The 27,105-nt window shown below is 40.1% G+C and overlaps 1 protein-coding gene across 11 annotated transcripts in view; it reads right to left on the bottom strand.

Annotated features, from left to right (window-relative positions):
• The window catches only part of LOC116400010 (protocadherin-15-like), a 188,174-nt gene that overhangs the window by 117,554 nt on the left and 43,515 nt on the right, over positions 1-27,105 (bottom strand). For 8 of the 11 annotated variants that reach the window (XM_031877626.1, XM_031877672.1, XM_031877649.1 and 5 more), the window contains 2 exons: positions 12,123-12,241; positions 361-375 (listed from right to left, as the gene is read on the bottom strand). In XM_031877626.1, the coding sequence (XP_031733486.1) occupies positions 361-375; positions 12,123-12,213 (106 nt within the window). In that variant the 5' untranslated portion in view covers positions 12,214-12,241. Of the gene's footprint in view, positions 1-360; positions 376-12,122; positions 12,242-13,933; positions 18,314-27,105 lie in introns of those variants that run through there. The other 3 variants (XM_031877682.1, XM_031877658.1, XM_031877618.1) reach the window with 2 other exon arrangements.

Genomic DNA, 27,105 nt, shown 5'->3' on the forward strand with positions numbered 1-27,105 from the left:
CAGGGTGGTCAAAGCATGTGGCACCCTCATAAGCAATGCACTGACGAGAGCGGCTTCACAGAGAGAGGTCACAGCAGCTAGATGGTATGAGCACATGGGAAACGGGTAATTGCAGCTTGACAGACAGCACCAGATGGGGCAGCAGGAGAGGTGGAGACAGGAGGAAGGGAGGTGTCTAGTGTAGAGGAATAGGCGCTGCAAGGTGAGGCGCTCTGCGGCTGATGTGAGGAAAGTTCAGGATTAAATGTCTTTCAACAGGAAAGAGAGAAGTGGAGACAAAGATAGAGGGAAACAGTGAAGGAGAATACAGGAATGTAATGAAACAAAAGGAAAACAGACAACGGATAGTTGCCCTCTTACCCTCATACTGCCAGTCTGAAGGGATCAGGGGTTAGTGGAGCCAGAGAGAAGCAGAGCAGAAGCATGGAAGAAAAGAAAAGTATGAAACAGTTGGTTGAGGAACAGTTAGGAAAGGAGAGAAAATCATTATTTAAAAAAAAGACCAGATATTAGAAAATAGGGGGAAAGATAGACAGTTTCAGGGAAGCCTCTGCTAGACTGCTAGAAAAATGGTTTATGTGAGTGAACCACACACAGTTTTCACAAATACAGCCAGTCAATCTCTTCTCGCTGCCAGTAGCTGCCGGCTGACATTATTCCACAAGAGAGTCAGTGGGGTGCATTATAAATATGAATCAACTCAAAAAACGAAAACACTTTCTCTGCGTAAATGAAGTGGTGCCATGTGTTCTGAAAAAGGAAAAAAAAAAACTGCATGAAAGAGCATGGGCCTCTTTCTTAAATCGCTCTGCCTGCATCTTGGAAGATACTGAATCTCAAGCAGCTTGCTGTCAGTTGGTGTCCACTTACATTGCATGTAATCAGAGATGGACAGAAAGAAAGACACATGGTTAATGACACCACAGCAACAGTCAGCACTCTAAGGTTTCACACCTGCCTCCTGTTGCCCGACTAGGCACCTGTCGCCAGGTGCGTAACAGTGGATAGTTTTCTTATTAAATATGCATGCCAATGAGCCTTCACTAAAGTGGTGGTTTGAGAGATCATTTTAATCAGAGATAAGACCTTAGGATGTGATGTTGCTGCAATTTTTATAAACATGGCTACTTCTAAAATGTAGACATACACAATAACTAGCAATTGAATGGCAATAAAAACCTGCGTCAACAACATGGAACATTTCATGCAAATCATTGACTGCATCTTCTTGTTTCTAATCTAAGTCAGTGTCATGATCTGAAAAAAAAATGTTCATGGAGAGTTTGAAAGAGCAGAGATTCACATCCATGCACAGGATCTTATCTCGCTCCATATGAGATAGGCTGCATGAAATTCCTTTCTTCGTACGAGACAATACGTCGGTAAGCACAAACAACCTTCTCTAATCTAAAATCATTTGGGAATAATTACCAACACATTCTTGCACTGCTTATTCCTAAGGTGTACTCACTGTTCGATTTTAGAGTTCTATGATTCCATAGCAATTAGAAAACCTGTAACCGTCTGCTGGAGAAATAGCAGGATGAGGGTTTCCTTTAATAGCGTCAAAATGAACAGAGCAAGTGGGTCACACCTTCGCAAATGGAGACACAAACAACAAACAACATCAAAATAAGTATGCAAATCTGCTCTGAGAGAATATACTCTTTGTGAAGCAGAAAGAGTGTGTACATGTGTGCGTGAGCGTGCGTGTGTGAGCGTGTGGAATAAAAGTTACTTGCACTCATTTTGAGAAGCTTTTTAAGGGATCACAGACTGTTTAGTTAGTTTTGCATATGTGTGTTCAGGCACGAATATATGTGTGTTTGTGCGGGTGCACATGTGCATGCGTGTTTGTGTGTGTGTGCAGCTTGAAGTGGAAGTTGTGGCAGTAGGGGAGAAAGATGCGAAGAGTCTGCTTTGAAGACAAAAGGCAGAACCAAGCAGAGAAAAAGAATAGTGCCTCCCTTCGCGGTGCTAACGGGCCTATATTGCGATCAGAGCACAAACATGTTCTACTGATGAAGTGAGGCATACACATGCATGTGAATACAAACACTGCTCAGTCATGTTCACTACCAAGTTCGAATGATCCCGACCTCTTGCCAAATCTGTAAGCAGTGGGTGATATTTTTGAACGACATTCTACATCATGCTTTCCTCCCATTAAGAAGCCTTCTAGAATAATACTTCCCCATAGCTCTCTGGTTACACAAGGGTACACAAAGAATGAGCCAAATAGTCCTACCAAATCTCCTGTTACCCCCCCGCCCTGCAGCACTCAAGATAATAATATCCATCCATATACTGTAACATACATGATTGGAAAACTACTTAGATTAATCCACTTATCTAGAAGACCATGTCCAATTCTTAAAAAGCTACATCCTTGATTTAAAAATACAGAATAGCAGCAGGAGGGTCAAACTGCAAAGGAGAGCCAAGCTTTTCATTAAAACACTATGGTGATATGAAGTATGTACACATGGAATGCAGAGAAAAATTGAAAAAAAAGGCATAAAAAGCAAAGTGTAAATATTGTGCCCTTCTCAATCTGCATGAGCGAATGTTATGTCTGTCTCATGATGAAATGCGATGCAGTTGTTTAGTCAAAAACAATACAAAGCAGAAGGGTGGGAGCTCGATGAAAGACACATTCGATCACACAGCTCAGGGAGAGGGGTATGCAACAGCACGGGGAGCTCAGTTACTTAACAAACAAATCTGTTCATCAGGCTCGGGGTTGTGTGTGTTTTTAACCAGATTGATAGTAAATAGATTCATATGCCTTTATTTTTGGGGTAAAATGTGATGGTTGTGGGGAATTATCGAGGTATCGTGTTGTGTTGGAAAGAATGTGTAAGAATATGCAGTTTGCCTGGTTGCTAAACTCTGGTAGCCTAGTTACCAACAGTGGCTGAAACAGTTCATATGGGGGTGTAAACTATTTTTGACTGACCCTTCTAAACAAGACCATGGCCCTTGTGTGACATTAGATGTAGGCCCACGCATAATAACGTGCACGTTTGTAAGACAAGCAGAAGCTGCCATTGATTGGAGAGGAAATGCTGAGCAAGTGGAAGACTGAGTTTGCTTTAGCTGGCTGCCTCACAAGAGACTCCAAACTGTCCTAAACTATGAGAAAAAAAAAGGTTATTCTTGGCTAATATTGAATATATCTTTATGATACTTACACACCTGTAAGATTGCATTAGGTGTTCAGAACATTCACAAGCCAAATAGTTGAGGAGACAAAAGTAAAGCCCAAATAATTAAGTCTACAAAAGATAAGTATAGCACACTGTTTGATGTTCATACTATATATTTTTTCATTTCCAAGGGAACATAACTTTAAAGCAAACCATTTCATTCAACTTTTATTTTTTTATTATCTCACACAGCTGGAGCATTGCAGACTAACTTTGCGTTTGTTGGGATACTGCATCAAGATATCTTCAAATGGAGCAACTAAGAGCTGCGGCCCTTTGCCTATCCTCAACAAAGAGAGCAGCCTCAATATTACATTTTGTACTTCCATTTCTAGCTTTTATGGCTGTAGTGGCTCCCTCCCAGTCCTCAGCTGATGCTCAAAAGGCCTTGGTTAAATAAATCTCAGAAAGAAAATCTTTTAACGACCTGATCTCTCCGTTCCAAATGAAATGAGCATTGGGTAGGGTCAGGGTAGAGTCAGGGATTTAAAAAGACGGGAATCATAAAAAATGCAACAAGCAGCTTTCAATCACTAATCAGGGCACTGTACACTTGAGGCCTAATCCAAAGACAATCAAAATCTTCTAATTCTGACCCAGGGGTAATTTACTCTCACTGAAAGAGATCGTCTCCCTAATCAACTGAACAATGCTGACTTGAAGCCGTGAAGCTTCAATTACAAAATGATTACTGCTTGTGATTGAACAGATCTGCATTTTTCCTTGCAAAACCACGACATTTCTCTCAGACTGCAAATAAAACAATAAAATATGGCTTGTTTAACATGTTCCCTTTTTAGATAAGCAACTCTTTAAGACTAGGGGACTATTAAACATACTCAGCCTTAGGTGAACTACTCACAAAAAATACTACAAGAAAATAGTGATAATGACTGAATTAATCAAAATGTTGAACAGTGTTGAGATACATTTTTTGGGCCAGATGCAGTGATAGGGACAATAATATAGTCAGAGGAAATGAAAGCTTTCATATGCAACGTACAGTATGTGTTTTTGTTCTATACATAGTTCTTTCATGATACTTTTCAAATATAATTGTCCGAGATGCAGACAACCTGCTAAGAAATTCAAGTCTTTACGAGGCAGCTCCTCAACCGCTGTATTATCGAAGCAACAAGGCAGTGGCGAGATGAATTCGGCTCACTGACATTTACTTTCAAAAGGCTTTTTTACCCGACACTCAATTCAATAGCCTGTGCTTTCCTGTGGCTTCATCTGCAAAAGCATCTTTTTAGGAACCGATAAATCAAACTGCTGCTCCCTGGGAGTGGGGATCTAAAAAAGAAACAGACTTTAAAGGGCAAACAACCTAACAAGCAATGTGGTCCATGAGGCTGCACTGTCTCAATCAATCTGGCACAACTTCACAATAAACCTACAAAGGATCCGAGGCATCGCATTTAGATAACCAGGAGGTGCATATCATTTCACAATTACAAACATCAACACACGCTTGCCCTCTCTAGATGTGGGCAGCCACTAATGCTGTCCACGTTTGTCAAAGAAGGAGATGGAGAGAAAACAGACGGAGGCACAGAGGGATTCTTGAGAAAGTGCCAAAAAAACAAAGAGGAAAATAGGAGCTAATTTCTCATTCTTAAAATGGACGGCAAACGGCCAACTCAACACAAGGTTCCATCATAAAACATCTCGTACTAAATGTCCATATGCAACCATAAACGCTCCTGCCCATTCATATGAATATCAAGCCTTATGTGATGATAAGGAAATGTCTAACGGAGCCTTTGGAAGGCTCCTCCAGCAAGGACGGGGATATGTGGATGAGGTTTTCTTTTCTTCTTTTAGCATTTAACAGCAGCAGCACCCAAGGGAGGAATGTCTGCTGACTAGGAATGCACCGGTTCGACCTTTTCAGTCCCGATACCGATATCGATACATGTGCTTTGGGTAGCGGCCAATACCGAGTACCAATACAATACCAGTGTTTCCTCAATAAGCTGTATGCCTCACTGCATGGACGTGACTGGGAACGTCCTCGTATGTGTAAGACTTGATTATCCAAACTTGTAACAAATAAATACTGAAATGTACTGAATTGTTATTTGTTATGTAATTAATCAAATCTATAGCAATTACTTGACACTTTTAATTAGAATTAAAGTGTGAACCTTTTTCAAGCAGCAGCAACGCTGTGGAACATCGATACCTGATCCAGCTATCTGAGTCAGTATCAGTCCGATATCCGACCCGGTATCGGTACGTCTCTACTGCCGACCTCTGGTTTGACAAGCATCTACTTTAAAAACGTCAAGGTTGGAGGTTAGAGTTATCACTAATCTCAGCAGTGGCAGGCAGCCCAGGGCAGGGATGAGTGGAAACAGAGCAAACAGGGCCACTGTTTTAATTTCCCAGTTGGATTGATAGTGTATTTTGCATGGAACCATGTCCAGAGGGGCATTCTGGGACAGGTCCAGTAGGCCCTGGCAAAGGGAAGTGAGACCCCACAAAGAGGAGCTGTCCAGTCATACACATTGCCTGGTAATGGCTGCTCATGGGTAGACAGCAGGTCAAAACTGATGAGCTGTCTCTGTTATAGTAAGGGGAGCTGGGGCCAGTCGTCCACTGGTGTTGGCTGTCAAAGCTGTGCATTACAGTTTATATCATGAAGGTCTCTTCTTCTTCTTAGTATGCTCCACTGGTCATTCCTTTGTCATGTCTAAAACCCATTAAATGTTTATATGAGTGATTTTTGGAGAGTTCATATTGTAGATCAGTTTTTGCTTAAAACTTCATAATGTTTCTGTATTATGTTATCCATATGTTTAATATATAGTATCTGTATCTATGTGATGTTCTTACAAATCCCTATAATAAGTCTCATAAAGTTATTGTATTTGATTGCATTATAACATAGAGGTGTTTCTTTCAGTCGTCTGTCTTTTTCATTATTTTAAATATTACCGATTGTACTCTCCCATAAACTGCCATTAAAAAAGATAACAATATTCATAAAAAAAAATAATATATAGATTTAATTCCCCAAGACACCAGATGTGACAGAGTTACAATAAGGAAACAATAAGGATGGTAGCAGCTAACAATCTAAGAATTCAAACCCAACTCAACGCAAAGCAACCAAAACTCTTGCAGCACAACCTCCTTACATGTGTACAGTAAGCCAGTCACCACCAAAAAAAAACAGCTAATTTAACGTGCAGACAGACAGACGTTCTTCTTGCAGCGTGTCTCTGTCTGGCACATGAAATGCAATCACTGTCTCTGTCTCTCGCCATCTCTTTCTCACCAGTCTCTCCCTCTCTCCTTACAAATCACTAAAAGTATGGGTCTCTCTGCGAGGCTTCTCGCTGCAATTGTGTGTATGTACTTAGACGTAGGGTAGAATATGTCATCACAAAATGGAAAGAAAAAGAGGAGACAGGCAGTGAAGAAATAAAAAGTGTATTAGTGATTGAGGATGTCAGAGATAGAGGTGGGAATGAATTCCTGCAGCATCATCTAAATCATTAGGGGCTGATAATGGAGAAGAGAGAGAAGGGGATTACTTTACTGATATGTAATCCCTCTGCAGAGCTCTCATTCCTTCTCTTATCCAGACTCCCTCCTCATTGCTGCCTCTGTTTGTGTCCGTCAGGTTAACCACACAGGCAGCAGGGCAAGGGTTGCAATCACACTCCCGGTAAACAGTTCAGCACACACATGCCGACATACCGAGCCCCAGGTTGAGCCCAGGCAGCACGGGGCCCAGTCTTACCAAGAGTGACCCCCGGCCCCCCTCCCTTCTTGTGCTACCCAGGGCCTGATTACAGCCTGCTGGTGGGCAGATTAAAACCCCTTCCCCCTGTCACTCCACTGCTCCCCCACTCCACGGGCTTCTGCTGCAGCCAGACAGTCTGCACATCTGGCCCCTAATCAGACAATCCCAAAAATAGACAAACAATTGTGGGTCAGAATGGATGTGCAGATGGGAAGAGAGGGAAGAGAGGGAAACCGCCAGAGAGAAGGAAATTGTGTGAGAGGGGAAGGTAGGCTGATGTCACATTGCAGAAGCGTCCGCAGGCATGTTAACTAATCTGCACACTCGCACAAATACAAGTGAGCATGTTTGTGTGTGTACATGCATTTGTCCTACATCTGGATTTGGCGATGGAGGGATTTAGAGGTATGGATAGCGTGCATCCGTCTACTCTGCTTTGGATTGAAGTTTGTCCTTCGTATTCGTTGAACTGCTGGGCAGTGCTAGTCTCCAGTCACGCAAGGAACGATGGACACACATGTCATACACTGCATGGGTTTGTGTGCATGTGTGTAGTCAAAGATTAATCTCTGTTGAGGGAGACTACAGTACAGTGGCGTCGCAGTGAGATGATGCAAGGTAAGGAGAAGAACACGAAAGCATGGCACATGGAAGGGAGGATTATTCATGAAAAATGAAAGCAACAAAGGTATTAAGAAAAGGTATTAAGATGTAGAATACTGAGGAAATGTGGGGAGCGATATGGAGGAGAAAAACACACACAATGCAGCAGGAAGACGACAGTACTTGAATTTTCCTAATGGCTTCCCCCTATTATTTGAGACAAAGCTGTCATTATAGTCTTGAAAGACGCAGACAATTCTTAGCTTAAAACTTCTTTAACCCGTCTGCAGACCATTTGGGGTTCCATCGAGAAAGTTCAGCGTACAGAGTGTCATAGAATGCGCTTTTCAGGAACGAAATATAATGATGCACACACGTTATATACCCAGTCAAAGAAAAAAGTCTGGGCTACAAGATCCTGCAAGACATTTTTACATGCTCCAAAGACAATTCTACACAACTAATATAAGCAACTAAAAGAATTACCACAATATCACGTATTTTTCGCCATGAGTCCGCCGGCTACGCACTCCGGACAAAGCTACCAAGCCAAAGATAAAAGCTAACACGGACAACCGAGGTATCAGAAAGCAAGAGAATTTGACACAGATTCCACAGATATCTTCCATATTACTCTCCGTGAAACCATTACAGAGATATCAGCCAACAAGCACCAGAACCACAAACTGCTTTATCGATAATTATCGGAACGCACCTCACCTCATCGTCGTTTTCGTGTAGAGAACGGATAAATTCCGGGCTATTCCTCCTCAAAATCTGTTCACCGGATGTCCTTGTTTGTCATAATTCTGTTTCCGTGAAGACAGGGGTGGAATTTGACCCGGAGAAGCCGGGGGAAGGGATTTGACTTTCGGCGTATCGGATTTTACGCTTCACGAGAGACGGCGCGTTTTTGATTCTGACTGGCTAAGAGTGCATTCAATCTTTCCCACGTTGCCCCAGCTCAATTCTATAGGCTGTGACACGTCGAAGGAGGGTTCATTCACTGAAATCGACCAATGGGCTGCTGACTTAGGTCTACATAGACGCAGAGAAACTGCAGTCAGACGAGAAAGCTCCATGGATCGCAGACACAGACAGGGCTCACAGAGGATTCTGGCTCTCAAAATGAAGCCAAACTAATGTATTTGGATAGATTGAACACTATTAGTGATAAAACAAGTGAAATATATAGTTATATCGTATATAAAATTACAATGGAACAGCTGGTTCCAAAATGACCATTTGGGTGACCTCGCCTGACCTCTCTGTACTAAAACCTCTCTAATTTTGTTCTGCTTCACTTTATCAAAGTCAAAATTTGCAGAGACTGTTCACATATTGTGCTATGATTTGGGGGAGGTTTTAGACTTGCAGCTGCATCATTCCAAAGAAATAATAACAATAAAAGTGCTTTTTTTTCCAGGCGAACCTGAAACTTTTCAATTTGAGCTGTGTGCCATCTTTATTTACTCTTAACCTGTAATGTATACACTGATATTTACACATCTGAACAAATCTCACAAGTGTTACCTTTATTATAACATCAAAATGATTAAAATAGAACTTGTAGTTGCAGAAATACACTCTTTTTAGTATGGGTATGCAATTTTCGAGCAGAGGCCTAAAAATAGGGCTAGGGTTAAGAAGGTTTAATAGTTGTTTTTATATGTTCTTTTTCATGTTGAATAAGCTATTAGTCAGTCATTACTGGAAACTGACACACAGCAGTATTCATAAAAACACCTGTCTTTAATAAAGAATATATTTGAGATCTCTGCCTAAATGTATTCATCAGACGGGGGACAATAACACTGACCAATTTTACTCTGTATTTCAATTACATTCAATAATTGATTAGTTGAAGAAACCCTATTGTCCTCAAGGGCAACCCTTTTCTCTCTCAGTGTCCACATTCACATGAATTAGAAGCCTGATATTCATATTGTCTCCCTGCTAATTAATTCAGGACTTTGAAGACACTGTGACGCCCACTGGAAATTGATGTATGAATCACTCCTCAGCTCAGTGCCATCAATAAAAAAACTCAACTGGTTGCTATATTTATTTGATAGACAGACAACAAACAAGTTGACAGAGCCAAATACCAAGAGCACCTTGAGGTGGGCAGAGCAGGGAGATTTATGGGGGGGGGGGGGGAGATGCGGCATGTGTTGAGGGAGGGGATGATCCCTGCTCAAACCAAGTTCATCCCTGGGTGACACTGACCGACGAACGGACTCAGTGTCCACATTCGCCCACACCCCTCGCTCTGATGTACTCTATTTCACCCTCTGCTCCCTCATTACAACTATGACACTATGGGTCATTCATTGGCAGACTCTGATCCAAGCAGAGCTCATTACCTTGCAAGCATCACTAATACCTAGCAAGCCCCTTTCGTAATTATTTCTGTCTGCAACCTGACAAATTACAGGCTGCAGCCCCATTTCCAATCAGCAGAATGAAACCAACCCTTTATGGTTACAGGACAATATCAGACAGTTTTTGATTGTATACCAATACAGGAACCATTTGATGATTAAAGACGAAAACGAAAGCCTTATCGTTCCCGCATTTGCATCATTTAAATATGCATTTTTCGCAAAAAGGAAACAAAAAAATCTGTAAACAGCAGTTGGATGTTGAGAATGAGTTTGTTTCTTATATTTCGCCAAACAGCCTGAGGTTAAAAAGCCAAACTGATATAGAAACTGACTAGAATTTATGGTGATATACTTCTAATGAATACATTTAGTAAGAAATGCAATGCCATCCAGGAATGTTGTTAATAAATGTACAGTCTAAGTGAATAACGTGACAGACATGGTTACTCTTAAACCAAAGTGTTTTTGTCACCTCAAGATGGGAATCCCCGGGTCTCCGGTGTCACAATCCTGCGTATTGAGGCATACTGACCTCCTCCCTAACTACTGTGCAGTAGATACATATTCCTTCAGAAAAACGTTGCCAGAAAACAGAATCTAGGCAGCAATTATATATATTTACCCTTAAAAAGCAATTGGCAATGCAAATTAGCTCGAGTTGGATTTAAAAATTAAGGAGGCAATTTGTTTCTTTACCTGCAATGTTAAAAAAAAGTGGTTGTGTTTTTATTAAACTGATCCAATATTAAAACATAAATTACAAAATAAAGATATTGTAATAATTTGCCCTATAGTCAAGCAAAACCATATGAAGCTTTGATAAATAAAATGAACACTACTTTTGTATATTAACGCCGTCACAAGTTAAATTATAAATGACCCCCAAACCCATATTCCACAGGGCCGTTCTTGAGTTCCACAGCTGCTATGCTTAGGGTAAATGGCTTCCTCACTCCACACAACAACGCATGTCTATTAATGCGGTCAGAGCCTGGGAGGGTTACATCATTAAAGGAAACACAAGGCACTCATTCACCGTCAAAGGATCAGTCAGTCATGAAGTCATTTCTCTGCTAAAATCATACAAACCCATGAAGCAAACCTCTCAAAATAAAATATTGATTCAAAAGACAGTAAACAGAGATTATGCTCTTATCTAAAAATGCATTTACATTATTGAGCTTATCAGGGAAAGGCTGGGAAGCAGGGAAAGGGATGAAAAAAAAGAAAGAAGGAAACGGGGTTCGGATCTCAAAATTGACCTGAATTATGTGCAATATTGCCACACGGGAGAATTAAGCACGTCTCTGTGCATGTGTAGCTTCATCTCAGCACCTTCTTTAAAGACCTGCCAATCTCATGCAGCTGAAATTCACTTTTAACTGGCATCTGTTACAAAAGTCAGCGAGATGAGACAATAAATGCTAAGATTCCCTCAGTAATATGGGAACGTGTTCAGGAAAGTACAAGGACAATCATCTCGGCATTATCAGTGAACTGCGTAGGAAGTAAGCTGGATTCATGCCCTCTCTAACTAATGTCTTTTAAAAACATTATGTACATTTTAAAGAGAGGATAGTAAGACTATTAGACTAATAATAGAGTATTTTCACTGAAGCATCGCTCTATGCATGTCATTGAAAGCGTACCTGAGAGCACCTGGAGGAGGACTCTGCGGTCCTCCTCCACTTCAATGAAATCAAACTCTCATGAAAGCCCTTCAACTATGTACTGCCTTTTAGAAATGGCACATATTTGGACTGGCATGAAAAACAATCATCCTTACTATCCATAAACACAACATTGCATTATTTGTAAGATCGATACAGCGAAGTGGGTACAGCACATAAACATTAGATATTCATATATAAGACTTTTCAGATGGCATTCACATCTCAAAATCTTAAACAGATGGAAACTCTTTAAATGAGTTTTACTTTCGATCCATTAAGAGTTTTTTTAAATTGTTCAAGTGGTCCACACCTCAGTTTGGCACACTCAGTAACAATTTATCAGATTTGCTGTTGTACACCATACTGCTTCTCTGACAGTGGCAAGAAACATTGCCTTTTCCACATTGCAGCTTTCCTCCCTTGGCAGTGCAGCTATAGTAAACTGAAAAAGGGGAGGCCTGAGGGTGTTGGCCTCAGTGTTGGCTGCTCATACCTTCTGTGTCCTGGCCCCAGCTGTGGGTTAGCAAAGAGAGGATTGCCATTCCTGTCCCCAGCCATCTGACGAGCCACCACCCCCGTCGCATCTTCTGTCAAGCCTTATTGCCTGCCCACCTGGACAAAACAAAAAACGAGAGAGAGGATTTTTCATTCATTCATTTCTCATTTCATGCAAGCCCTCCAGCCCTCACACACACACACACACACACACACACACACACACACACACACACACACACACACACACACACACACACACACACAGTGACCAACACATCTACCTAAAACATCATCATGAGGTTAAAGAACACATTCATCTGGGAATCCAATTTTGTTTACAGAAAATAAAATAATCCGCTGGATTATCTGGATCAATCGAAATGTATGCAGTTAGTTCTGGATTACTCAAAAAAAAAAGTAATTTCTTTATTACAGCAACAATTTGATTCCTCATACATGCAGACTTATTCGTATTAACCGACATTACGTAATTTGCATTGTCTCATGGTCTGAGCAGTATATCAGAACTTCATGGATACCAATGTGTAACATCTCTGTCATTTAATTTGCTTGAGAATTTTTTTTTACGCAAAAACATTTTCCTGACTTTTGTTTGGAGAATTCAGCGCAAGGAGCACTCATTTTTCCTTTCCCTAACAGACAATGGATGAGTGTTTAGTGTGTCACCAATGAGAGCATGATGGGTCTTAGGAGGTGTACTCAGCTGAACACTGAGCAATCAAGAGTCAATCTGTCTTGTTACCCACAACAGACATGCCACCACACAACGGTTTAGTGTTGCAATTCCAGATAGCCAGCTAACTAATAAGTCAGCTAACAAATGCATCTGCTGGCAAGCTTGACTGGAACGAATACAGACTGGAATGAAACCAGTGTGCTCAAGTGAAAGCCCCATGAGGTGCATTAGGATTTATAATATTGGGCTATATAAATAAAATGTACTTGACTTCACAAATTTTGGTGGAATATGACTAAATACAAGCATGTTTTAAAATAATGTAGCAAGTAATGCTTGAGGACCTCCCCTAAAGTTTTGATACTACTTCTGTCTAGAATCCAACCACAGCCTCCATTCTCAAAGTCCAGCAGTGCAACGTTGTTTAAAGGTACTATACGAGTCTACAGCAAGGGAATATTTTGCACGCGCAAGAAGAAATACATTTCGTGTGGAATTTAATGGCATACCACAAAACATCCTCATCAGAAGTTATGACCTTGTATCAAAACAGTCGTACGCAGCCAGCGCCTAAGAATCAGAGCAAACTGCATCAGCTCCAAACATTATGACGGTACCTGGATCAAACTGGCTCTAATGAAAATCACCAGCAAAGCATACAGTTTGTATGTGAAGACTCGGGCACAGACAAATCCGTAGCACACAGCCTCCACTCTGAGCTTTAGGAAACCAAGGTGTCAGGAGGAGGAATAGAGGGGATTTCTGTCTGTCTGAGCTATTTGATGTCACACCTTCCTCACAAGGCTTACTCTCAGAGCAGGCGATAAGCTGTGAAATCAGCTTTCATAGCATATGCTAAAGGGACGGGAGGGGACTCACAAGTATCAACACTATCATATCAAAGCATGTTGAACAAAATCTAAATCTTTGACTCGTGCTATCAGCACTCAGTGATTCCTCTCTCTTTCTCTCTTTTTTTTTTTCGCACTCACTTTCTCTTGACCACGCATTGTACATACTTACTGGCTTTCTTACAAATCTGTGCAGTCGTCCACCCAAATAAATTGCACCCCGCTGCACCCAGTGCTCCCAAACAACAGACATCTTACGTGAACAGTCTGTGGACGGCAGGAGACAGCTGTGTTCTCTTCTCTTACAGCGAAACAGGAGCGATTTCACACTGGTTCCCTATTTTCTCACTGCCTTCTCATCTCTCTGGCTCCCAGTGGTGTTCCCTTTTGAAGCGGATTTGATTCCCCACATTCGTACATCTATCTTTCTTAACAGGGCTGAGTGAGATCGCTTTGATCCTTTTCACATGAGAAAACGCAGACCTGCACAGACAGCCACCCTGAAGAGGGAAGTCGTTTCCACAGCTTCCTCCAAATCTCCCCTCAGTTGACATGGGAACGCTGTATCTCATTTACATAGGCCAACAACGATGTTCCTTCAAACTTAATGAACAGAGAAACTGGAGAGATTGTTGACTGGGTGCTGAAAGAAAGAATGGCTCCAATGCTCTGTGTCTAACGCAGTCCTCTCATTGCGGCCCATAAGACATATCATGAACAGATATCCGTGTCTTCAGCTTTCATGAAGCTCTCAGCGCAACAGGTCAATCCCACTCTGCTCTACGTCAACGCATATCATTTCACCGCAATCAAACCACAGCTCCCTCCAAGTGATTCTGCCAAATGAAAATGCTTGCCTATATCTTCCATCATATCTCTTTGGTGAAGGTGGGGATAAGTGGTTAAACTTATGATGCAGGGGGTGAACAAGAACAAGCAGACAGTGTTTAAGATAGGGTGTGGAGAGGCGAATGAAGCAATCACAGTTATGGATTACTCGAAAAGTCAAGATGCCCTAAATTGCAGGGTTTTTGCGCTCCCTGGAAGAAGAAAAAAAAAAAAGCAGCTTGTCTCTTTCTTTCTTCCGCTGTCTGTGTTCCTTCGATCGACTCTCCTCCGGCATCGAGTTCTTTTTCCACCTCTTCCTGTTCATGTGCTCTGGTGTTGACAGACTGTCAGAGATGTCTCGATAACAGAAATCACAACTTTTAACTCTGAAAGGCCAAGCAATGCTTTAAGATCTTTTCATTAATGGCACAGTCGCAATGAACACCAAACAGATGCACTGGAACATCACCGAAGGTTTGTTTATAAGTTTGGTGAAAAGTGACAAAAAAAAAAGTTACAAATCAATTGCTAATTTGTCGTCGTCATTAACTGCTGAAAGCAACTTTGTGATTTTACAATCGCATAAATGCCTGACGCTGGATAAGCCAGCTAAGCTGAATTGTTTCGACTGGGCCTGAAGCTCGTGCTTATGGGATCTCAGTTTTTTGCGTCCAGAGTCAGGCTGTACCAGACTCGCCCAGTGGTTTTAAGGGTGGAATTTAATCTTTAATCTTTGGGCTGTTAAGCCACCTCACCCTCCAGCATCTCCACGTAGCTAGCAGCATGCACCTTCAATGTTGATTTTATAGTCTGCCAGCAAAGAAGGGTGAAATGCTCTGAAGCAACCTCTACATTTTGAAGCAACACATTTAATTTTTTTTTACCAGTTTTGTTAATTGATGTTTCATTTCCTCAAGAATAGGTAATAATCGTTGGTTATCAAATCGTCAGAAATAACCGGAAAATGCATAGATTCCTGTCGTATAAAGACACACAGATAAACAATACTATATACTGTATGTACACAGACCGATCATGCTTACTGTCGTGCATAGTCACCCCCTAAAAGGCCCACTCTGAGCCAGCAAATCACTCAAACGTGGAAAAACGTGTCTTCCAATTCACAAGTCAGTGAATGAGAGTCAGTAGACTAATAAGAGTTAGTTCAGGTGCTGCTGAGGTGCTCCCCCATGTGCCATCGCACTGGAGGATGCCATCTGAACAGGACACCATCGTGACTGGCTGGATTTCATCCCCTTGCCCATTTCCCTGCTTAGAGCCTTGCTATTATAGTCTCTGAGGTAAAAAAAAATTGGTTGTGACCCACCGTGCTAAACAAACAAAGTGTTTGCCTTTACAAATTGTTTCATTTTCTTTTTACTGACTTTTTAATTTACAGAGCTTTTGAATCCATATTGACAAAATAATTAAGTTAAAACTAGTTTGCACTGAAAAATAAATAAAGAACATTTTTGAATATGATAAATACTAATGGGTGAAAAGGTCTACCCTGCACAGCTTGGACCTCTAAAAAGAAGCAGCAACATCCTTTCATGTGTAGACTGTATGGAACCTAGTAGTGCTGCTTTGTCCCCATGAATTGTATTGTCTGTTTTATGTCAAAATAAACCCATTCAGTTTTGCGAAATGTGAAACTGAGCTGGTGACAGTGAAGTAATGACACCTCGCTGTTGTTTTCCAACCGTTAAAGTGGAGGTGTGGAAGCTGCTCGTCTTTGATAACTGGCAGTGGAGGATTTTTTAGTGGGTCACAACATGGTCTCTCAAATATGTAACAGTGCAGTTAACCACTGTAGCAGAACAAAATGGACTAGAGGTAGAAAAGCCAAAATCCACTTACATCTCTTATCTTGACTGTTACATATTTCACTTTAGTCTAAATACGAGTGCTGGGCGAAATTGTTCAAATCCTTATCATTGTACTTACAAGATTAATTACCGATAGATACACATCATGATGCTACAAATGTTAGATTATTAAAGCAAAGAACTGTATTCCATCGTTATGCATTACATTAGAACAAACTCTTACAACAACAACCAGTAATTGTACTTATTTTGGAAAATTTGTGATCAAAGTTTGCTCAAAATCACTGCTTTAGAAATCACAAATGTGTAGATTAATATCATGATCAGATTGTTACAACACAATATGATTCTGTTAAAGTCGATAAAAGATCATACTGAGTTACTGTTGAATCTTATAACTTCCACGAACAGGATTTGACTAAATTTAATAAATTACATTTTCTACCGAAGACCTGATGGTTAAGGTGCATACCACAAATACAGCATTACCATGTTACTGTGTTACAAATTGTGGACACATCAATAATGAAAATAATCGAATTGCAGATTTATTTATTTTTTCAAATAAATACTTCAATACAGCAAGTCTCAGTGTTCTGCCAAATATCTATTTTCAAAAATAAGCGTCATAGTTATGGTATAATAAGCTTATCTAGGTTGTGGAAGGCAGTTCCTTGGAATCTATAACTGAGCTGAATATTCAGGAACAAAGTGACTCTATATGAACTAAAGAAAACAGGTAAATTCTCCAGAGATTTGACATCCTCATCAATCTCATATCAGCATCCTCCCTTTAGTGCAGGTAATAAAAATTGCGGACTCATCAGTGTAACAAAAGCACCAGATTGCATCTTGAGTGGCTCCTCCCCATCCCCACTTACAGTGCAGAGCCATGTCATCCGATTGATCAAGTGACCAAACGAAAAACAAAGCACTATAAATTATGCAAAGATCTAAGTTATAAAAGCCTTGAGATGCCAGCAGCACATGGGCTCATACATTAGTTATCAGGGGACACTACCCATAATGCAAGAGTGCTCAAACAAACTGCAGCACAAGGACTATTTGTTTAATCACCATGTTTACAACTTTATTACAACCCAATTAGAATCATAACAGCAGCAGACTGTCCTGTAATGTTCATATTTAAAACACCTGCAGGAAACAAACACTGTCTTTTTGCAGGAACACAGGGAACAATAAGTTAAAATGAACAATGGATTGTGTTTTGTACAGCCAATACAAATCAATTAAAGATGCTTTTCAACCAACTTACCAAACAAGCAGGCAAGACAAGAATTTGAACAATATAATGTAAAATTATTATGAAAAAGGGACTGGCAGCTCAGCAGTCTTTCAACACAGCAAGATGACTCCTTTCTGTGCATAGGTTCTGACTTTTGCAAATGCATGCTGGCTCCAGCTCGGCACTGCTAACGAGGCAAATTCACCCTTTGCTAAGTCCCGCCCCCGCTGCTACACACAGTCAGTGACAATGTGGGCTCCTTGGTAACTAACTGCACTCTATGAAGAAATATCATCTACTTTTTGGAAAAACAAAAAAAGGCTATTTTAGAGAGAAGCGGTCTATGGTCTATAATATGCGTCTGAAGGATACGTGCAGGATGTCAAACTGATTCAGCAGCCGAAACAGGTTAAAAAGATAAAGACAGAATCTAAAGCCAACAGATCACAGTGTAAAAGTGAAGGACCACATCACCCGGCGATCGAAACAGAAGACAATGAAATTAAGATCAGCACTGTTCCTTTAAAGCCGGGTAGGTCTTTATTCACTACAATCATTAAAAAGCTAAAGCAGCATACATTCAGTATACCTTCAATACCTAGCAAAGCATACAAATGCTAATGTTAGTTCATGATTTGCTGAAGTGCTCTGCTAATGTTGACTCCACAGGTTTCTAAACTTAATATTTTAGAAGCTTGTATGTCCGACTAACCTTTTTGGGTAATGAGTATAACTTTGACTAATATTTATCCTTGACTCGCATCCAATCCACAAAACCAGCCTGCAAATTGAGAAAATCTTAAGTAAATACATACAGCTCAGCCACACAGTGTCATATTCAGACTACCACCGTTGTTCAGCTACTTCAGCATTTTGATAACTGCGGTAGGTTTTTCCTGTTGTCACGTGGGTCTGTCTGTATATATACATATATAAGTAAGTACTACGTCTGTTTGCTACAGAGATTATTTTAATCTCTAAACTAGTCATGGTTAAACATAGTGATACACGCGACCCAAAAATCACTGATCTAAACACAGAACGGTACGCAATGGTACTGGTCTAATAAAAAAAAAAAAAAGAGCCACATAGTGCATCAGTCATCACAGGTAAGGTAATTACCAAAAAGTCCCAATAAATGACATCACAGGTGTGTAATGTCTTACCTGGGACTGTAAGTTACTTGGCAACAGCAAGCAAAATCAAGCACGTAATATACCCGTCACAGTAATGTAACACCAGGAGCTCAACTCTAGTGTGTAACTCAAAACTAGGGAACGTAAACGAGAACCTGTTGCCTCTTTAAGCAAGGTCATACACAGACACAAACGGACACGTACACCAAATTCCGCAAAAAAACAAACAAACAAAATGATGAATAAATAAAGCAAATGTCAAATCACTTTGGTTAGGTGTGCTAGACCACTGGAGAGCTATTTATTAGCTACTGTGAGACGTAATCAGTGGAAGCAAGGGAGACCCCGTGCTCTAATGATGGGAGTGATTAGCCCGAACAGACCGTCCTGCACATGGCTCACACCCAGCTAGAGATAGCATTCAAATACAGAAAAGAAAGCAGGCTACACATCCAGTCAAGCAGCTGGAGCTAAAGTCTTATCTCTCTCTCCGGTCCATAGATACCAAGGAAATCCATTAACTGATTAATGTAAGGTATTCGATCACTGAGACAAGGAGACTTTTGAGAGGTCAGTGTAACTCATGCGTTGCACTGCTGGGCCAGACTCTCCCTTCACACTCTCTTCACTCATTTCATCTGCACCGCAGGCAACATTAACTTTAATATGAGAACTAAATGTTTCAACTGGACTTGACATCTGTAAACTGCAAATGTCATGCTTGTGTTTACTAATCTAGCTGGTCAGAGATGTTTTGGAAGGAAAGGAAACTACTAAAGGGATGACTGACAGCAGAGATCCAATGGCCTCACTTGCTGCTGTTTAGAAAACACCTTTATTAATTTGCTCTCAAAGTCACAGTGAAATGAAAAATGGCTTTTACTCTTCAGTAGTTTTTCCATTTTCCATGCCATCATACACACCTATTCAACAGTAAATTCCTAAGAATGTGCTTACATTTTCCTATCGAAATCTCAGTTTTACTTCCTCCAAAATAGTGAATATTTAATGGTTTATGTTATGGCAAAAAAGTATGCCCAAATAACTTCAATCAATATATATGTTCAAACTTATTATTATTATTACCTGCTGCAATGGTTGTGGATGCAGTAGCCGACAGGAAGTAAACTTGTTTAATCTACTGTCAAATTGTACTACAAACTGACACTGTTGTACTAAGCAATTAGGAATTCATTTAAAATAAAGTGTTGAAATATTTTTTTATCTCCGCCAGGATGATCATGCGAACAATCGCGTGTGTGCATTTGTCGGTGAGTGTGCACCTCTGTGTCTGTCCACATATTATATGACGTGTCCTATATGTCGACATTGAGCCGATTGCTTGCATACATAGCGTGTTTTTGAGTTTTAATGAAATGTGTTTTACAACACTTTGCAGCCCATTGGTTGCGTACAACCCAAGCTATTTTCTGGCTCACTTATATTGCTTTTTACAGTTTGTTTGACAAACCACTAATAGCTAACGGAACTACCAATACACACACTGCTGTACCTGCAACTCAGCAGCAACTTTTTGTTTTTGGCAAGATTGTATGACATGTTTCAAACAACGACTTTGAGACTTTTGCTTAAATTTAAATTAAGTGTTTAACGATGCCTTACAGGCTATTTGTGTCTAGACGAAGGTTTAGCCAATTGTGAGTTGTATTCATTCAATCAAACAATACCGCAGTGGTTCTTCCAGACACATGAATCCAGCACAGCTACATACACCAAAGCAGAGCTATAAATACAGAGTGTAAATATGACAATCAAGCTTAATTAATTGCACAAGCCACAACTGTGTGTAAACTATCTGTGCAGTCCAATCTGGCCCTGATACAATTGCACAAATATTGTTTTAGCCTGTTCTTAAAGGTTGCATTCGTATCTTCTTAAAGCACCAAAAGTAATCAGGATTCACTCGATCAATACCAATAGTATTTGTATCTGCGGCAGTTTGGTAATGAGTTGTAATAAACCCCCATTGCATTGAACTTAAATTCAATTTACTTGTTTGTCTTCAATCACTAACACTGCAGGTGATGATGTTACTGCTATTATGACGAGTGATTCTTAACTGAGTGCTCACTGGATTTATGTGGCGGTGGGAGCGAGTAGCCCTCAGTGCAAACAGCATCCTCAATGTTCACTTGACACAGAAATGATAAGCTATTATGCAGTTGGTGTTCATTTGGTTTCCCTAATTATGTAACTACGTTTTTTTCAGCCCACCTCTGACAAGGAGTGCATTTTATCATGTTAGGGAAGCGTGCTGAGCGGACTGGTGCTGATTCGAAACACAGACATAAAAAGTTGGGGGTTGGTGTTGAGCCTGTGTAGTTCGGTTGGAAACACTGACCCTAATGGGAAAATGTAAAAACACCATTATGTGCTTTTGCAGTGCTGCTAGCAGTAAACGAAAGATTTACTGTGGGCCTCAAGTGCTCTCATGATTATAGTGATGGGCTGGGATGGCTTGATAAACCCTGTGCACCTGTTTATGCAATGTACTTTCACAGACAAAAAATATGCTTGTTCTAAGTAGAAGAACAAAGAGGAAATTAGCGCTCCACTGTGTGTTATGACTGTTGAATGTCTGGATGACAAAGAGGTATTCTAGATAACTGACAATGATGAGTTAATTAATAAGTAAAGATGTGATGTTAATGAACGGTATCCAAGAATATATCAGAAAGTTGTGTATAATGGTTAGCCTCACAGGCAAATCATCTAGACATGTCCATTGTGCTCTGGCTGTTTAATGTTATACTAGTCCTCCCTGCAATCCTTAAAACTGACCAGCACACCAGATAGCCTCAAATATGTCCATGCCTTGCAGCGACGATTATTTTATTGAACAATAGCTCTGTCGCTGCTTCACAAACAAAGTCTTCTGCTTATGGAAAGCTTTTAATGTGAAGTAGCATAGGAGTGAAAATATCCTTCAAACCACAGAGATTCAGTTAGAACCTAAAAAGTACTGAGATGTGAATACAAAGACTTTAATAAACAGCATTTTCTCTCTGACCATCAACAAAGCCACACATGTATTGAGCCAGTTTAGCACAAGACAGAGCTTTGGTCTGAAGGCCATGCTGCCTAATAGGACCACAATAGCGTGGATCGCCTATTTACAATTGTGTGGCCGCAGTGGAAACGCATGTATTCAGTGCTTGGCGTGGCAGAGCAGGTCTTTGACAAGCTACACCAGGCCTGTGGAAATACAGCCAAAGTAACAAGCAGGTATCTACCCTGGTAAAGACCAGGTCCGTTTTAATGATGTGGAATATAGTGTAGCAGAAACGGTTAAGGTAAAGCTACAATCAGCAAGGGGCTTTAATCATACATTATTGCACATTTGGATAAAGGCTATTACATATAATAAAGGAAAGCAGAATATCATATGATCAGCAGTAATTAGAGGTTGGCTTTTATGTCGCTGAATTATCTGTCGAGAAAAAGTGACAGCTGCAGGACATGAGGGAACTTAAATGAGGAGCTGGCAGGGGGGAAGTCAGGATGATGTGGATGAAAAGTGTATATGAGGGGTGCACTAACATCTTCTGTGGTATATATATATATATATATATATATATATATATATATTATTTTTGTTTTGTTGAATAAATTAAAGGACACTGCATAAAACAAACTAATTAAAAACTGAAGCGAAATTGGACCATATACACAAAAAGCACAAATCAGCACTAGTACATACATCATTACAATGTTCAAAAAGACCATAATTGCACACCATAATATCTCTGTGATTTTTCCTCTCATTTACTATTGAGGAACCCGTAATAGGAAGCTGAAAAGTAGACCCACATGCAGTGCAGTAAGTAGATAATGTCAACAGAGCCCGGTGGTCTACTAAACCTCTCATTTTCTCTAATTCAGAGCGAACGAGGCACAGATCTCAGAGGGTCTAATCCCCCTGCCTTAGTCATCTCATGACCACATTTTATATCTCTAAACCCTCACTGAGCTCAGTCCATGTGGGTGCCACCACCACTCTGCTCTGTCTGCTTAGCATCAACAATGCCCCATCCACGTCACAAGGCGCACAGCTCTGCACAATAGGAACATGGACTTAAACACATGCAGCTGATGCCAGACAAAAGATTTTGTTTTTGACTTTTTGTAAATCTTTCACTTTCAATGGGCGACTTTTAACACCCGCTAGCATGGCTGTGATGGTCACAAGGTTGCTCTCTGGAATGACTAATCATTTCATAGTGAAATAGAATCTATAAAGGGAATGGTTAGAATTCTGAGGCAGGTGGGGATTTTTGGTGCATTTATCTAGATTAGAAATATTGTCGGGAAAATAGATATATTGTTCACTGTAACGATTCACCAGCCAGGCTGGTCGATATTAGCTTATTGCAGATATATTGGTATCTGTGTATATGTGGGCTAATAAGTAACAAGAAACTGCAGTACAAAAATACCAAACTAGGATTGAGGTAATATATAAACAGTGACCAGATTATTGTTCAACTTTAAAATCCTCTAGTCAGTATGCATCTTGGTCTGAATAAAAAAAATGAACAACAAACCTATACTGTATTCTGTTTATGTTGTATTTATGACTTATTGGTCTTGTTATAATTCCCTGCAAAGGAATGTCTCGGTAAGTTCACGAGGTGCAATTTGTGTTGCAAAAACCTGATGATCCAGTACGTCGAGAGAAGATTTTAGAGGACTGAGCATTGAGTTTATAACAATAATATGCATTGCCATCTGCCACTTGCCTGCAATGCAGACGTTCGATAAACCGATGAATATATCGTACTGTTCCATCTAGTCATCCAAGGTCAGGACAATCACTTAATCCATTTCAAAAATCTATATCTGGCAGATGCGCTATGCTCAATGGATTTGTATGATATCTTTTTTTAGATCAGACATCTCAATTGGATTTTTTATTGCTCACTTTTGGTAAGAAGTTTCGCACGCGTTGTGGGCTAAACCAAGATATGAAATATAAAACTTTCATTTCTCCTTTTCAGAGTCCGCTTAAGTGGCATGTGAGCCACCACACAATGCAATCCACTCACCTCCTTAACTTCTTCTGAATGCATCAAATGCTTCAAAGGATTCTGTAATTCTGTGATTCAGTGCACTCATTTGTATTGAAATGGGTCATTTATGTACCAACAAAGCCCTGTGAGTAATGTTTAGATGAATATATGTCACAGTGACCCTTCAAAAATGCAGTAAAAGCACAGTAAGGCACTACCGGTATAAGCTTAAATCCAGAAGATCTCTGAACTCAGCCCCAAAGATACACTGAAATATAGTACAGTAGTCGAAATAGTCTGCATCGGAAACCTGGTGATAAGACAGCCAAACCACAATGTCTGGTAAGCAATCTATCAAATGGTGACAAATGAATAGTTGTGTTCGTTGCGTCAAGTGTAGCAATGGTACTAGATACTGAACATAAGGTTTAGATTGTGTATAAGTTAAAAGATGGACACCTTTGAGTAAAATGTTAGTATGATAATATGGCAATGTTAAGATATTTAATGAGAGCTGTTCATATTTCAGCAGGGGTTCATTGTGTTATGGTCAGAGTAAGAATCTGTGAGGGTGGTTATGAACTGATGTCTGTGCTTGGAAACGACAGCGTGGTTTCAATTGGAGCTAAATTGGAGATTCAACAAGGCCTTGACGCTCTTGCCATCGTTTTCTCTCATGCACTAGTCCACCTTTGTATACTCACACTGGTGGTGTAGTTTGTTTATAGCGTAATCTTAGTTTTTTACTTTGCCGATTGCATTCAAGCTCCAAAAATCATTACAGTGGAGTTCCTTTATCTTGCTCAAGAAAACTTGTAAGTGTCATAAACTTCTGTTTCCCACAGAGCCTTATTTTATGCAATAATCCAATAAAATCCCGTTGAGGGAACCAGAATGATGCTAACTTCTTGTTTGGCCTACAAAAGTGCGTCATTCCTGCAGCACTGTTATGCAATGAAATAGAATTTAAGCAATCTAGGGGTGGAAAATATACTGATGTTATGGTGTTTTTTTTACACTAAAGTTAAAATAGTTTGAATCATGGTCGAGTATAAGTTTTTAGAAAGTTCGGCACACTGTTGTCTCCAATGCAGAGAACCACAGGGTTTAAAGCGTGGCTCAAGGAAATTTCTGCAGTTATGACAGGCACCACAGATGTAATGCCAGCCACCCTCTAGTCACAGCTGGAACACACCCAGTCTGATTAAAGTCACAATAAACAAATAAATAATGCAAATGCCCCAAATTAAACTTCCAAACATTTTCTTTTTTTGCTTTTCCTCAGCATGGAGAGAAGGGCAGCTCAAACTTTATTTTGTTCGTTGTCAATGAACTTGTCTTTACAAAGTAAACAAATAACGGGTCAAAGGCCAAGACATATTTAGTTTATTCTCCAAACCAGAGCATCTCATTAGCATTTTCCACTAAATACATTTCTAGGGAGGGAAAAACTCTAACAGATGTTACCTAGATAGTTACAATATGTGATATGTGGCCTACAGTTAATTAAAGCAGAGTATAAAATCCCACGCTTCACTGACTTTACTGCTTGTCTTCTATATAATACCTCCTGTGAGCTTATTAAGGGTTACTTATTTGCCCCAAAACACCTTGTGCTGAGTTCTTAAGACAATCCATACTGCAGTTGTATTGTAGCCTTGAGATATTACCTCTGTTTAAGCTCTCTCTGGAACTGCAAAGATGAGATGATGGCTCACAGAACTGACAAATAACTGACACACAATGAACTGGCACTGATGGACTGAATCTAGAGAGATCATACTGCGTGAGATATTTCAACATTTAATTAGTTTTCTCACACATAATAGGTAAACTGACGTGCACAATTCATGACAAATCCATAGTTGACAGTTATAAGGACAGCTGTAGAATGGTTCAATGTGAAACAGAGCGACAAGAGGGCAGAGATGCAGACAATCTGAGACTCCCTGTGTCTTTGACTCATCTCCATGCTCACTGCAGCCTCTTATACTGGTTCGGTACTAATGTTTCCCATTTGCACATTTCATTCCACTACAGCTGGCGGAGTTTACTACTTCTGATATCTGACACTGAGCTACTGATCTGATAATGGTGTTCTTGCTGTGCAGTACGTGCCCTTCCCCACATGGAAACAGGGAGGGAGAAGGTGGTAAATCATTACACAGGCTTGCAACCTACAGCATCTCCTCTGCATATGTGAAAGAATATCACTGGAAATTGAAACACCAGGAGGAAGGTGAAAAGAAAGAAAACACATTTCACAATTGCTCCCGTTTCCTCTTCCTCTCACTATACACTTGGGCCCAAATCATTTCAGGCATCACTACCCACGAGTCTCTTATCAAATAATATTGAAATGGTTACCCTGAGGTGTCCATTGTGCATATGAATGAAGACATATTTGCTGAATGATAAGTAAGTTATGATAGTAATCCACTGTAGGGGAAATATTTTTTACCCTATGATGAAATCCCATTTTCATAACTCATCCTGTTTCTTCACTTTGTAAAACCTGAGAGCAAGAATTCTAAATCGAGAATTAAGCACTTATTGAATCGAGATATCAAACTCAGTCAACTCTAACGTGTAACCATTCGCCTGATAACTTCCTAGATCTTATAGTCTTGCCTTTTTGAGGGGTGAAATTCTGGTGTTTCAAGGTCTTTTACATGTCCAAACAATATGTAGCCAAATTCAAAGCTGTACCAAAAAATATTTGTATTTGAAAAATGTTTCAAATGACCATGTGTATGTGAAAGGTATAACACATACAGACGAACTCAGAGCCTCTGGCGGGCAAATTTACAGTTTTGGTCCATTTTTACTGCTCTCATCAGTGTCTTCTAACACATTCGCTATAGCGACTTTAAAATGTGATAATATGTCAATGCTGTAGTTACAGTTTCTTACGCAGACACCAAGTGGCCAAAAAATATCAATTAATACAAGTTTAAACAACTCAGCTGAAGTAAACCTTTCAGATTTCATCCTTCAAAACAAAAAACCGCCTTCTAAAAACAACATGATTGTGTCATGATCAACACCATGAGGACAAAGAACAAAGGCCCTGAAAAGACCAAAACAAACAGTTTTGCCTGTGTAGCCAAAGCCTGATACATTGTAGCTTATTCCTCTGTGCCATAGACCTCTTTTGGATTTCAAAAAAATATTAAATGTAGAGCACCATTCCACTGGGTGACATTTTGCTTCCTTACGATCAACATGGGCGCTGTGTATTTGGAGTCGATCCCACATATGTGGTCCCGCTGCTGTAAATATTTGCTTCTGTGGCTGGGTGTAGTCAACAACAAATGCACAAAATGTTATATATATATATATATATATATATATATATATA

This window comes from Anarrhichthys ocellatus, unplaced genomic scaffold (genome assembly GCF_004355925.1).
Source record: "Anarrhichthys ocellatus isolate YVR2014 unplaced genomic scaffold, GSC_Weel_1.0 scaffold3, whole genome shotgun sequence".
In the NCBI taxonomy this organism is placed as follows: Eukaryota; Metazoa; Chordata; class Actinopteri; order Perciformes; family Anarhichadidae; genus Anarrhichthys; species Anarrhichthys ocellatus.